The sequence below is a fragment of the Pavona decussata genome, unplaced genomic scaffold (genome assembly GCF_977016875.1).
Source record: "Pavona decussata unplaced genomic scaffold, jaPavDecu1.1 SCAFFOLD_202, whole genome shotgun sequence".
Classification (NCBI taxonomy): Eukaryota; Metazoa; Cnidaria; class Anthozoa; order Scleractinia; family Agariciidae; genus Pavona; species Pavona decussata.
Genome location: NW_028145610.1, coordinates 2,480,783 through 2,494,691, shown reverse-complemented (window position 1 = coordinate 2,494,691; position 13,909 = coordinate 2,480,783). Strand labels below are relative to the sequence as shown.

Sequence of the window (13,909 nt, the reverse complement as noted above, 5' to 3'; positions counted from 1 at the left end):
ACTGTATTTCTCCCTCAAACTTTGGATTGACCAAGGTTTGACTAAAATAGCAATGATTTAAGGGCACTATTCTGGTATCATTCTAGAACAGGAAAAACCAGAATATAAAGCAATAGCATTCTTTTGAGACCTTCCTGAGAAACAGTTAAAATCTGAATATAAGACCCCGAAATTCCAGACGCTATCCTTACGATAATGTTTGAATTTGTAGGTATATATGAATGGAAAAACCAAGACTGAGGGCTCTAATGCTCAGCTTCTCTCTCTCACCTTACTCACAAATCCTACAAATGCTTTGCGGTAAGCCACACGTGATCGAACAAACCACGCAGCAATCACGTGGTAGGCAAGGGTCACAGTGTACTGAGAATACCTGTGGGAATAATAAATGTTTGGTCAAAATCCAGGTCTTGAGCACGACTTTGACAAATCTTGATCAAGATGTACCCAAAAGTTGTCATAAAAATCACCACATTACTAAGCTGAACTAAATTTGAAAGACGTTCTATTAAGTTTTAGAACAACAAGTTTCACTTAAATGAAAAAGTGAGTTCGCAACAGAATTTATAATGCAACCAAACGCTTGCTATCTTTCACAGCTGACTTAGTGCCGAGTTAGTTGCTCTGAAGGCTTCTCGGTGATCAAATTAAACCAAAACTGTTTATACAGCCAGACGTCAAGAAAACTGCCATGTGATAGAATTCAGTTAAAACTAGAGTCTAAATCCCAAATGGGGGCTACAAGTTTATTAGTGCTAGGCACTATTCTGTATTACCTTCGCTTAATAAAGACTCTTACCACTAAATGGTGAGTTTGTCCAAGTCATAATTTGCCATACATCCGCACTTCCAAATACGTTCATGTCACTAGTTAAATATTACCCTAAAAGTAAGAGTTCTCTAAGATCATTGTAAGTCAGTTGACAACTGGAAAAGAACGTGACATCAAGGAATTCCCAAGGCTTTGACGATTTCAATGACGTTTGGTTCAAATCACTGTGCCAACCTTACCATGTTTGTATAATATTACGAAAATCACATGAGACAATAAAGCAAGTTCAATGAAATGCACTTACTTGAATGGGTCAGTGTACGGCAGACAAATAGCAAACACGCTTTTGTACTGACTGTCTTGAAAACTGGCGTACAAATGAGGCAAATGAACCAGTCCTTATAATAAAGAATAAACACTTAGTATAGTATGAGTTCCCATAATCTACGTCACGTTTTAAGTCTTCTTTCAGACAAATGCCTAACATCATGTGACAGAAGTATTAAACCATGTCATGATTATCTTAGACATTTTTAGTATAAATTTGCTTATGTAAACATACATAAACATCCATAGTGTTATTCTAAAATAAGTACCTCTATAATAGTTTTTTTGTTGTTGTTTTTTATTTGTAGACTAGGTGGTCCTACTATAAGTGTCTTTTTTCATTGTGGTCTTCTAAGTGTTAGCTAGCTGTTATGGATGAAGACCGAAATTCTTCATCATCATCATCATCCTCATCATCATTAAATCACGGAACGAGCTTTACCTGAGAGGAACTCCAGCATTGGGGCTGCCATGGAAACGGTGGCAGAGATCTGGGTCAAGCGAACTAAAAGAGCTGGGAGAAGACTGGAAAAAAAGAAAAACAAAACAAAGTTGACACAATATATTTTGGTAAGAAATATAGAAATACATTTTTTCAGACCAACTAAAAGACAAAATTTAATACAGTAGTTTAGGACTGGGAATAAGTTACCAGTAAAACTTGTGAGCTCACCTTTTCATGACTGCCTGCATTTCCATGGTGCACAAAGTCAAAGACGAAACACACAGCACGGCACACTTGGTGACTAAACCGAGCTCTAAAGTCCTCACCAACTCAAACTGCGAAAAACAACGGAGAGTGACAGTCTTACTTAAAAACTTCTTATGTACATTAGTGGGAAACCGCCTTCAATTGATGATGACTGATTATGACATTACAGGAAAGAAAGTGGATTACAAGATGAAAAAGAATTCAAAACGTAAGACTAACCTGTCTGCCCCTATCCAGACTGGAGTGGTAAGTAGCAAGAACTGTTAAAACCTGCAAAATGAAGATTGGAGTAAGCCACATTACGCCAAAAGCATTTGCTAGAAGGCAAGATTGAAGACGATATAACCGTGGAAAAAAGCACCTTAGAAGTGGAAAAGTTCAAGGAAAAACTGAACATGGAAAGAACAAAAGAGTTATGGGAGGTAAGCATTTGTTTAATAAAGGATGTAAGACAATTAGTGAGTAAGAGTAGCCGCTAACAAAAATTACAAAAAACTGGGTCATTGAATAATGCAATTCCAGACTTTTGATTGGCTTAGTGGTCATGGAATATCAGCCCTTATAACACACCGATTAATCTCTGCGTGCTTTCATTGGACGAAACGCGTCACGTGGTACAAATCGGACGGCGGTTTTCAGACAATAACAGTCGTCCGATTTGATATCCATCGCCCGATTTTTTTTCGACGAGAACAAAACCAAATTCCTTACAAAAGAAGATCTCTAGGTCTTAACCGTTCTAATCAAATAACAGTATCATAACATTGAATTTACTTGTCGGCAACCACGCCATGAAAATCATTGACTGTTTTGTCTTTTCCTCGGACAAGAGCTCATGCGGTTCAGAAATTGATAGGAGGGTTTAAAAATAAATAACCCCCTTTCTGGCTTGCTCGTATATCGGATGATAATGCCCTCGGTTGAAAGATTGTCCGAAAAATGAACAGTTGGCCTCGAAGCGAACCTTGGTCATTATCTTCCCATATACCAGCCGCCCGAAAGGCTTCATTTACTAATTATACCATACCCGAGAAATAATGGCCACTAAAAAGTCTTCACCAGCGAAATTAGCAAAATCTAGCAACATTTCTTAGTTGCTTTTAATCAAACTATTATCCAACTCGTGCTTATTGGATTTGGAATGATTGTAGATGCGTTGAGACGCGCTATTTATACTATATAGACAATACTCACAGGAAATATCAAAGACTGCAATCCTATTCTACCAACACCATGAGGAACGCGACGGAGATCAATGATGCACGAAGGCTCTGAAACCTGCACAACAAACAAATTCTAAATAGCAACGCAGTTTCATGAATCGACTACCTGAAGACGAGAACTGAACAAACGGTAAATGGTCTGCTCCGTCAGTTAAGTAATGTTTAAAACACGAGCACGAGTGTTTTATCGGGATTTAAAACCATGAGGCGCAGCCGCGTGGTTTTAGACCCGATAAAACACGTGCTGCGAGTTTTATGAACGGCTTCAAAAACATTTCCTGGAAAAGCGTGTGTCAAGAGAGTTCATAACAATGATGCTTTTGTGCACGTTGAAAATTAGCATACGAGAAAAACATTAAACACCGCATACTAATAAGGAGGAGGTTTTACCGGGTTTTAAAACCACTGCACGTGATGTTTTATTGACATTTGATAGGTCAATGGGTTTATGAATTATTAATGAGTGATCAACACCTAATTTCTCTTCACAGTATCACAACTGGATCAAACACACAGGTCAGGAGAATAAAGGAAATGATCACAAGCATGACATGCCTTGATTTTAAAAGAAAGTCTCCCAACAAGTACAATAAGAAATACATGGAAAACAGTGAGAAGAACATCGATGTTGATACTGGGGTTTAAAGGTTTAAGTAAACACAAGGAGAAGGAAAACAAACGTCTTGGTTAATTTGAAATTACCATGTGGCAGAGCACTTGCGTCATCGTGTTCAAAGCAGGATTGGCTGACAGTATCAGGCTCTTATTTTGCAGGACCTCAGGTAGCGCTGTTAATACATGTTCCAGTACGTTCCAGTCCCACTCCTACATGAAGTAGAAGTTCAAAGAGAAAACAGTCAAACGTAAGCTCTTGAACATCCTATTAGTATATACTCAATTGAAAAAACTTTGTCCAGAGCACGGTGTGAATTATTAACGATGCTCAGTTACAAATGGAGAGATACTTTGTAAAGCAAACAAATGGCCAACGCCAACGGCAGAAATAATCCCCAGATCACAAATTTCTCCTTATTTTTCCCGTTTGCTTCCTACCATTTGCCGTTTCAAGGCAATTTGAATGAATTATACTAATTCGTTTGATGGTTTACCTCAGGTATTCATCTCTCTTGTCGGATTTCATGTTACCCTTAGGGGCGTCCTGTTACTCTCTTCCCCACAAACGGGAGGAGAGTATTAAACACGACGCTCCTACCTCTTTGTAGACACTGCACTCATAAAGGATATACAGTATAAGTGATAAGGTATCCAGCTCAAGTTAAAGTTAAGCTGACAGCTATGTCTTTTGTATTGTGAAAGGATAAAAAGCAAACAGAGACGAAAACGTTTGCAAAGAGGTGAAGCACCACTTACATATTGTAGACAGTTCAAAATCACTTCAAACACTTCCGAGTAGTGTATAACGGCAAGATGTGACGATGGTTTGGTGTCGGAATCACTGAAATGAAACAGAAAGAAAACAGACAAAACTCAAAAGGCAGACTAAATTGAGTTAGCAATGTACGATCCTGAACACACAAACACACTGCTCTATTTTTCAAGTAATTGGACTTCTTCTGTATGGGAGAGCAGAGGCGTCGTCCTAGCGCTCGTTTCTCAAAAGTCCCGGGAACTTACCGGGCCCGATAAGTATAATTTTAGATGTTTTTTCGCCGATTACATAGTCATTACAGACATGGTACTCGGCCAATGTTTTCACAGAATTGTAAGATTTTAAAATTTAGTTTTCAAAGCTAACAAAAATTGACTTCTGTTCAGAAACATTTATCACCAAAAACACTTATCGGGCCCGGTAAGTGACCGGGACTTTCAAGAAGCGGGCCCCAGGACACTCAAACACCGCCCCACTTATTGAACACCTCCCAAAGATGAACTGAATGAAATGAAGATCTGCCAAGAAGATTACTTGAACCCTAGGCAGAGCAACACCCTGCTTTCTTGCATCTCCAAGAACGCAGTTTTATGATCATTGTTATAACTTAACATTCGCTACTTTAAATAGTTGGTTTTTGACTTATGGAAAGTTCCAGTTAATCTTAAGTTGAAAAAGCGGTGCCTTAACTCCTTAAGTTCATGTAATGTTTAAAAAACTAGCAGGAGTGTTTTATGTTGTACAAACTGCATACAATAGTAGATCTTTCATGTCTCATGTGCGTACATGATCTCACACATCTGGAACCAGCTGCCATCTGCTGTAAAAAACGCACCTAATGCACCATCCTTTCGGAGACTTCTAACTAAGTTAAATTTTATCGGCTGTCAATGCAGCAATTGCCTTTGAACGGATTTATTTTTATATATTTATTTTTATAGATAGATGTTATTTTTTTATTTAATTAGTAGCTATTGACGATATTAGCTTTCTTTTATATTGTAAAAAACGTTTATCATGGGCCTGTGGCTCGGGGGACTGGGAGACCACCCCCTGTGTATTTGACATTAAATAAATTATCCTATCCTATCCTATCCTATCCTATCCTATCCTATCGGGTTTAAAACCACGAGGCGCAGCCGAGTGGATTTGGACCCGATAAAACACGTGCTGCGAGTTTTTTGAACGGCTTCAAAAACATTCCTGGAAAAGCGTGTGTCAATAGAGTTCATAACAATTATGCTTTTGTGAACGTTCGAAATTAGCATACGAGAAAAACACCGCATACTAATGAGGAGTGTTTTATAAGCTGATAAAACACCGCATACTTATAAGGAGGAGGTTTATCGATATAAAGTCACGGCACGTTATGTATTATCGACCGCTTGATAGGTCAATGGGCTTATGAGTTATTAATAAGTTTTTGAAGCCCAAAGAGTGACCAGCGTCTGATTTCCCCTTTTAGTATCACTACTCACTTAAACATACAGGTCATGAGTGTAAAGGAAACGAAACGCGAAATGTTTCGATGCGTCAATAAATTCTCCCAACAAGAACCACAAGAAATATATAGAGAATAGTAAGGAGAGTATCTGTGTTTGTTGATGCTGAGACTTGTAGGGTTAACTGCTAAATTCCTATACAATTGAGGTCCTGAAATAACAATTCTAAGCAAGGTAGCAGTCTCCGAAAGAGTTCACTGTTGTTTGAAATTTTGTATGGCGGCGCATGATCTGTGCTCTTGTTTACTTCAATCTACGTGCACAAACTGTCGCAGCCTCTAACGCCAAACTCTAAACTTCAAACTGCAGTTTGCGGTACGTTGTAGACGTGGTTCTATAGGTCTGTACCATCACTGATAAGCTGTTGTAGTGTTAAATAAAAAAAAGATCACCTGTGCCAACACGTAAAGTACGGGCTGAACTTTGTACTGGTTTCCTCTTCTACAGAGGCGCATAAACCAAGTCGTAAACTGGAGTCACACCTCAGCCTAAGAAAGCACTCAAATGCCTGCAAAACGAGGTACTTAAATTATTTACTTTAATTAACATGGTTCGTTCATAAAATGTTTTAAAATGCGTGTATACTCATTACAATATTAAAACATTCTACTTTATATTAAACGATAAATTTCATTCGTCAAAGGTTTACACCGATTCTTGGCTCCATTAAGGACGGTGCCTACTAATACCGAAGTATTTTTGTGCGGTTTATGACTATGCGGGAAAAGCAGATCTTAGCAAGGGCTATTGGAATCCAAAAAGACAATTGGGGGTAACCATGCATTTTTCAGAGATAACTAAGCAATAATATCTCTAAAAAGCGCCAAAATATAAAGCAATGTATGGGATTTGTTCCTAACTTGAAGCTTAATTATCTCTGAAAAATGCATGGTTACCCCCAATTTTCTTTCGAGATACCAAAAGCATTTGCTAAGTTCTGCTTTCTCCGTATAGCTTTAAACTGCGCAAAAATATTCCTGTATTAGTTGGCACCACCCATAGGAAACCCGAGTATCTCGAGATGCGCAGAATGTATGCGCAGTAACATTAGTAGGCACCGTCCTTAAATACGGTTACTCTGAAGACTGTAAGGTTTAAATTAAGGTTTAAGTTTGTGGCGAGGAGAAAACTCAGCTATTACAAACAAAGATTAGGTTCGATTACCAGCCGCTGTTCGGGAAAATGAGCTCGCCCTAATAAAGATCGGTCTCTTGTGTTCGCGTTTGTCGATTAATCCTCACTAAGAATGCCAAAAACGACGAAACTAAACTAACCTCACCACAGAAAATTAATGTTCAATATCAGTGGTTATCATGGCGACCATGTTGGTGTACAAGAACATAAGATTCTTCTCCTCTTGGAGTTAACGTCTGTTTTTATGCAAATTATGTGTGCAAATTTTCTTTTGTTTTGTACACCAACGTGGCGGCAATGCAAACCACCTACGGTATTGTCATTTGCGTGCATGGTCATACCTTGCGATTCTACAAATTCAATGTTTCAACTCATGCCTGGTGTTTTTCTTTATTTGCGTTAAAAAACTTCGACCTTAAGTTGCATAGCATCACTTTTCAACTGAAAACTACTTTTACTGGCATACCAAGTTTCTGATGACACTGGCAATGTCGGTGCTGTAACCATGGTAATAATGGGCTTTCATGTGCGAGACCAACAGTTCAAAGGTTCTGACAGCATGACCATGAGGCAAGCGGAACAACTTGAGCTGTTGAAATATGAGTCAATACCGACTGAGAAAACATGCTTAAAAGTGTGAAATCCATTGTTAACTAAAGCCTGGAACCCACTTGTGGCATACATGTAGTTACAGGCAAGCTGTTGCAGCAAGGGCATTCCCGGTTCCTAATTTTGTAATGGGCATAAACACAAGAAAAAAGAAAATGACAAAACCCTTCCAATTGACACAAAAAGTTTCCGGAATTTAAAACCAAAACTTTTGGCGAAACGAATAGGGCACAAGGCCTAACAAGGGATTTAAAAAGGCTTAAAGAACACAACTTCATGTCAAATAACCAATGTTTATCAACGACATTTTTCTTACCCAGAATTAGCGTTTTTCAAAGCGCACGGTCTGGGAGACTAAGACAAGTGTAATAGTTTCTCATATCTGTATTATTTTTGGCGCATATTCTCCTTCTAAAATGCTATGTTATACAACACACAGGTTAACATAACACTACTGTACCCATATGTGTGTGATGTGTGTACCAAATTCTGCTGAAATGATTACAATCTTTGGAACAAACGCTTGCATCAGGGTTTGGCAACAAACCAGCGAAAGAATATTACAATGTTTACTGCTTCCGTTCTTTAACATGGTGTCAGGAGCGGGATGTCAAGAGGACTACTGACCCTTTCAGGTTACGAAAGATATAATAATAATGAAACTTAAATTCTTGTAAAAGATTTGTCAAAACAATCAATTTGTTATGCCAAGTTTGGCATCATGGTATCATTGGTATCACATGGTTGTTATCACATTGGTATGACATTGGTATCATGGTATCACAAAACAAGACAATGAAATTGAGATTTCCTACCTTAAACACCTCCACCAATCCGTTGACTGCAGTCTTGACATCTTTTAACTCTTTTTCTTCTTGTGCCATCTGTTCGTGGAAGGAACAGATTGCGTTTAAGTCCTAGCCAAACGGATTTCCAAGTGGATGCAAGCTTGGACATGTCAACTTGTGTCTATGGACTTGCGTTGGGTGACAGAAGGGACAAGCAATTTAACTATGCAATACCGGTGCAGTGCTCTGCCAACTCAGCTATCAAGCCAACTGGGAGCGGGTTATTTTGTGAATTCGTAATTAACTCGTTGAGGTGAAGTGATGGAAGTGACGGCTTTTAAGCAACTTAAACGTTGCGTACATAATTGCGATGGTGTATCATATCTCTCGCAATATAGTTTAAAGTGATAATGCAGCAATACTCCTGTTTTGTTACAATTTACTACACCAGTGCATGCACACAAACTATTTGTAACCGTATTTGGCTCCGGATGATCAGGATAAAAATGGATTAAAATGTCAAAACATTCTGCCACTGTGTCATGCAAAAATCTCTGAAATACTATATTAAGACTTGCTCTTCCTTCACGAATTCCCTTGCAGTTTATGAGCATTTTGGTCATGAAGAATTTTATTTATTTATTTTTTTTATTTAATTCAATATTTATCCAGGGGCATCCAATTTAGCAGAGCTAGTTTAAATGGAGCCCTGACACAGCACAAGACAAAACACAAAACATTGAAACAAAAAAAAAAACTAGACAAATAATTAAGATATAAATGCAGCATGTACCGCGGGCGTTACTGCTTAAGATGGCACTTTAGTTTGGTTTTAAATTCACTGAACGCCTCTACCTGTGTAATGGTTGAAAAGTGTGTATTCATAATTTTTACAAAACACCAGCAAAATCTATATGACATATTCCCTTTAAAATAGTTTTCATTGTTAATTCTTTCACCTGCTGATGTTGCTCGAGTGGAGAGCTTTTTCCTTGGAGCTCAACATGTTTACTGATCACCTGAAAAGTAAAAACGATATAGAAACAGAACGAAACGTCGCCATGAAGCCTTTAAAATATAGCGCGTGGTACAGTGTATCACTACAGGAAATTGACAAATAGATGCAAACTGCGATTAAACTTTTGGAATGTATGGATTGAGTAATAACAGAGGTCAGAACCAGTTTTATTTCTGTCTATTGTTTGGTCAAACCAACAACAACAACAAAAGAAAATAAAGGAACTCACCTTCTCAATGATGTCCAGAAAATTCTGACACTTCTGAGAGTCACACATCTGACACAAGTCAATAAGTATTTGCACTGCTTCATTGCGCACGGTTACATCCTGGTCTTCAGATATGTGGTTCAAGTACGGCAACACTGCCGACTCTAAAAGCTCTTCCTAAAATATGAATATCTAATTTATGAAAATAGAAACTAAAAACCTTCATGCCTGAGAAAATAAATAGTAATACAGCACACATTTAAATATGTAGGTCCAATTTACACGTTACTACGATTTTCTGACCTGATTCAGCAAGAGAATTGAATTTATTCTATTAATTAAAGGTGGTCAAACGTGTACGTTTTGAGCTGCAATTTGAGCCTTTTGAGTAAGCAATCTTTTATCAGAGCGCCTTTCTCTACCAAAACTATGTTGACAAATAGGTTCTGGCGAAGTTATGGCAGAAATGGCGCAGGCAAAACATGCAATAGTCGAAGGAAGGAGTACTAAAAACAAACAAACAAAAATGAAATATCAGGTCGTACTAGGTACTAGTGATTCTAGCAGACTTTAGAATCTTACCTCATACCAGTGTCCGTATGACGTAAGCAAGGAAGACAGGACATTGAGAACTTTTACTCTCACGCTGGTACGGATTTCATATCTGAAAAATAAAACAATACTAAACCTAAGTATAGCAGTTACCCGTAACAAACAGAATGGGGTGGGGTTCATTGCCTGCTGAGGCTTCTCTAGATTTCCTATACGATTTGGCTTTCCGCCCAAAGAAAAGTAATCCAAAATGGCTGAAAACTAATCGAAAACAGAGCATTTCAAGAACATTGTACTAAGTGGAGATTTTGAAAATCAGATGCTTTTGAATCCGTTTCGATTATTTTAAAGAGATTTACACGGCTATGTGGCATTCTGTCCACAAGTGACACATCAAGACCGTCCGAAAACTAACCAAAAAATGGAACATTTCAAAAGAGAGATTTTTTAAAATCGGTGATTTACACACCCATGGTTACATGCGCGGACGGCAAAACCGATATTTTTTTTGAACATGAACACATCCATGGTTGCGGATGTAAAACGTTTTGGAAACTTTTTTTTTGTGCTTTATACACAGACAATCACTGGAAGAAGTAACTAAAAAGTTGAGTTTCTTAATCGTTTGCGCCTGGGTGGACAAGAAAAACGAATGAACACATCCATATTTGTGGATGTAAAACGTTTTGGAAACGTTTTTATGAGGTTAAATGGAATTTAGGCAAAGTTAAAATCAAGCCAATGCTCCCATTTCTCCAGGAGCAGGTGGGGGGTCCAGGGAGGTCTGCAGGGGCATTGCCATGCGCTTTTGCTGGAGTTTGCTCTGCTAGTTTGCTTGCTTGCTTTTCTCTCCCTCCCTCCCACACTTTTGGGTAAGTATCAATTCCACACACTGGTAGTTCCCTTTCAGTGTTGTGTTGACAGGTGCCTGGAGGTGGGCTGTGGCTCGGTTGCCATGGTGACCTCCTTACTGCTGAGGAGATTGCTGCCCTCCTCTGTTGCTACCTTTACGGCATCTACCCTCCAATAATTCAATTGGCTTAGAGTTTAATTTTCGATTTTCTGATTTTTTTGTCTCAAAACCGAAGACGACTTTTCAAAACCGAAGACGACCGAAAATCAATACATGTCCACAGGGCCTAAGAAACCAACCAAGTTAAATGCTGGCATGAGCAAGCTATGGGGTTACATCAAGTGATTGTTATCCGTTTTCAGCATGGCAGAAGACAGTTATAAAGAGTTATACCAGTAACTGCACCGTACCTGAAGTATTTCTCCATGAGATTGTGAAGGTTTGTAAGCCATCCTACTTGGGCAGGGTGCACTGTTTGAGCCTTGAATGACACTAGGATATGAAGAGATCGCTCCTGTCAAACAAAAAAAAAAAGATACATATTCTAACAACTTAAAATAAAGGAATCATCCCATAGACGAACATTCTCAGGAATAGCCCAACCTTCAAGGGGCATTGACACGGGGATTTTGCTAAGTTTTGGCCAAAACTGCACAAACGTTTGACGAAAAACGTTTGCTCAAACACTAAATTTCTCTTAGAGCACCAAGAAGAAAATGTCAAGTGATTTCTGGAAGAAAGAGCAAAGTAAAATCAGTTTCTAGTGATTTTTCCCAGTACACAGGGAAATAACTTGAAAAGATTGGCAATTTTTTCAAGTTGCAATCCAGTTTCATCCTGACCATCTGCAACCAAAGCCAACTAATACTAGCTTAAATTCTCTGCACTAACAGAGTCACTATTAACAAAACTGGACTATTAAAGAAAGGCTCAAATGTGTCAGTTTCATGGCTGTTCATAGAGACACTAAGGGCCAGTTACTTAAACAGAGTCTAACTTAGGCCGCGGCTTAAGACAAGTAATGGGCCTCCAAATCTGTTTATAAGTGGTTTATTAAGTAGGTAAATAAGCCGTGAGTTTTCTAGTCTGGGATGCAAGCCTTCTTGTTAACGTCAGCAGTAGACAATGTTAAGATATGATTGTTGGCAAAACTGAAAATGGCTTAGGACGTGGTTTCGTTAAACACCGTCTAAACTGTCTTTTAATAACTGACCCCAAAAATTGGTGACACTGCCGCTTTAAGGAGCTTGAAAGGTTAGGGGCCTGTTTTACAAAACTCCCGAAAAGTTTTTGGCCCTGAAAACTTTTTGTTATTTATTTATTTTTTTTTTAAATCCTTTTTCTATCGCTGGTGGCAGTTTTGCGCGCAAACTAGCCCAATATGGTTGTTAACGTTTTCAACGGTTAAGCTTTGAAAATTATTAAACTCGAATCGTTGTGCCTATAAAATAGTTTTTCGGGCCAAAAATGTTTTCGACAGCGTTTTGAGAAATACACGCCAGATATCAAAATTTATTTTCTTGCTGTGCACGCAGGTCCGGTGTAAGACACGAAAACCTTCTCACCAGCGACTCAGTTACACGCTATGATTTATCAGCCAGACAGTATCGGAACGCGAGAAAGAAAGACCACATTAACTTACTAATTTTTATGTGATCTTTTGTTTGTAGATTCGTCTTCTCAAATTTACCTAAAAGATAAACCTAACAGCTATTCCGTTTATTCTTATTCCGGAATACGGTCAATTGAATGCAACCTAAATCTTGATTGACATGGCATGTCGGCCCCAACTTGATAAAAATCCGTTGCACTGTAACAGATTTTCTGAATCAGGCTGACTTTCATTTCACGAATCGGCCTTCAGTCGCGCGTAAAAATACAAGTACAATTCGTGCTCCGATACTGTCGGCCCAACGACTCGTAGCGTGCAAACCGGCCTTTAAAAGTAACAGACTTACTGGTCTCACACTGGCAGTCTTCTCCACTATAGCGAAAAACCTTTCTTCTGGTCCGTTAAACTTGCCAGTCTCGTAAAGTTCTTCTATGCTGGACAACAAGATGTTAAGATTTTCTATCAAGGACTTGTCACCTGGAGAATATTGCTGTGGAGGAAGATGGGAATAGTAGATCAGCTGAAACAGAACTACTACAATGGTTAGTATGATTACCACAACTCCAGTTTGAGTGCACTTTTTTCAGGTCAGAAGCTTTGTGAAGTTTGCCATAATTAGTCCACAAAGCAAATCCACTTCCTTCCCTTTTTACAATCTTGGTAACACTTTACAATAAAGAATGATAAACAATGCTAATTCCAATTCGATCTAGAAAAAGCCCTAGTTAGTACTTTGTGCTAAATATCATTGACACTTACAATAAAGGCGATTTTTTTTTTACCTTCAGTGGACTAGCCTGCGCGTAGAGGTCATCTATTTCCTAAGGTTTTTCTGCGTGAAGAATAGGACTGAAATAGGAGAGATCTGCACGCAGGCTACACTGGACTGACCTCAATTTTACACTTAAACGTGGGAGTTACAATTCTCACATTTTCCGGCTGCGAGACTTTCTATTTGGCAATTATTCCACGAGTGCACGTTGGATATGAGGTGATAGATAACTCACAAGGCAGGTTTCGCCGAGTTGGCTATAATCATCCCATAAAAACAAGCGCGAGTGGAATATTTGTTATGTTGAAAACAACCAAGAAATATCGCTAAATATTGCCTATTTCACTTTGCAAGAAAGACCAGAACACTACTTAATGGACGCTAATTCTCGGGCATGATGTTATGGATAATATCCTACCGCCGCTAAGCCAATCAAA

At 38.6% G+C, this 13,909-nt stretch overlaps 1 protein-coding gene across 1 annotated transcript in view; it reads right to left on the bottom strand.

The window, feature by feature from the left end:
- The window catches only part of LOC146461118 (tuberin-like), a 47,515-nt gene that overhangs the window by 17,361 nt on the left and 16,245 nt on the right, over nt 1-13,909 (bottom strand). The window contains exons 13-28 of the mRNA XM_085087386.1: nt 13,047-13,190; nt 11,499-11,602; nt 10,266-10,347; nt 9,705-9,860; nt 9,417-9,476; nt 8,485-8,553; nt 7,527-7,649; nt 6,319-6,434; nt 4,406-4,490; nt 3,737-3,859; nt 3,006-3,089; nt 2,031-2,081; nt 1,773-1,879; nt 1,542-1,624; nt 1,077-1,170; nt 271-373 (exon numbers count right to left, since the gene is read on the bottom strand). Of these exons, the coding sequence (XP_084943512.1) occupies nt 271-373; nt 1,077-1,170; nt 1,542-1,624; nt 1,773-1,879; nt 2,031-2,081; nt 3,006-3,089; nt 3,737-3,859; nt 4,406-4,490; nt 6,319-6,434; nt 7,527-7,649; nt 8,485-8,553; nt 9,417-9,476; nt 9,705-9,860; nt 10,266-10,347; nt 11,499-11,602; nt 13,047-13,190 (1,584 nt within the window). The remainder of the gene's footprint in view (nt 1-270; nt 374-1,076; nt 1,171-1,541; nt 1,625-1,772; nt 1,880-2,030; nt 2,082-3,005; nt 3,090-3,736; nt 3,860-4,405; nt 4,491-6,318; nt 6,435-7,526; nt 7,650-8,484; nt 8,554-9,416; nt 9,477-9,704; nt 9,861-10,265; nt 10,348-11,498; nt 11,603-13,046; nt 13,191-13,909) is intronic.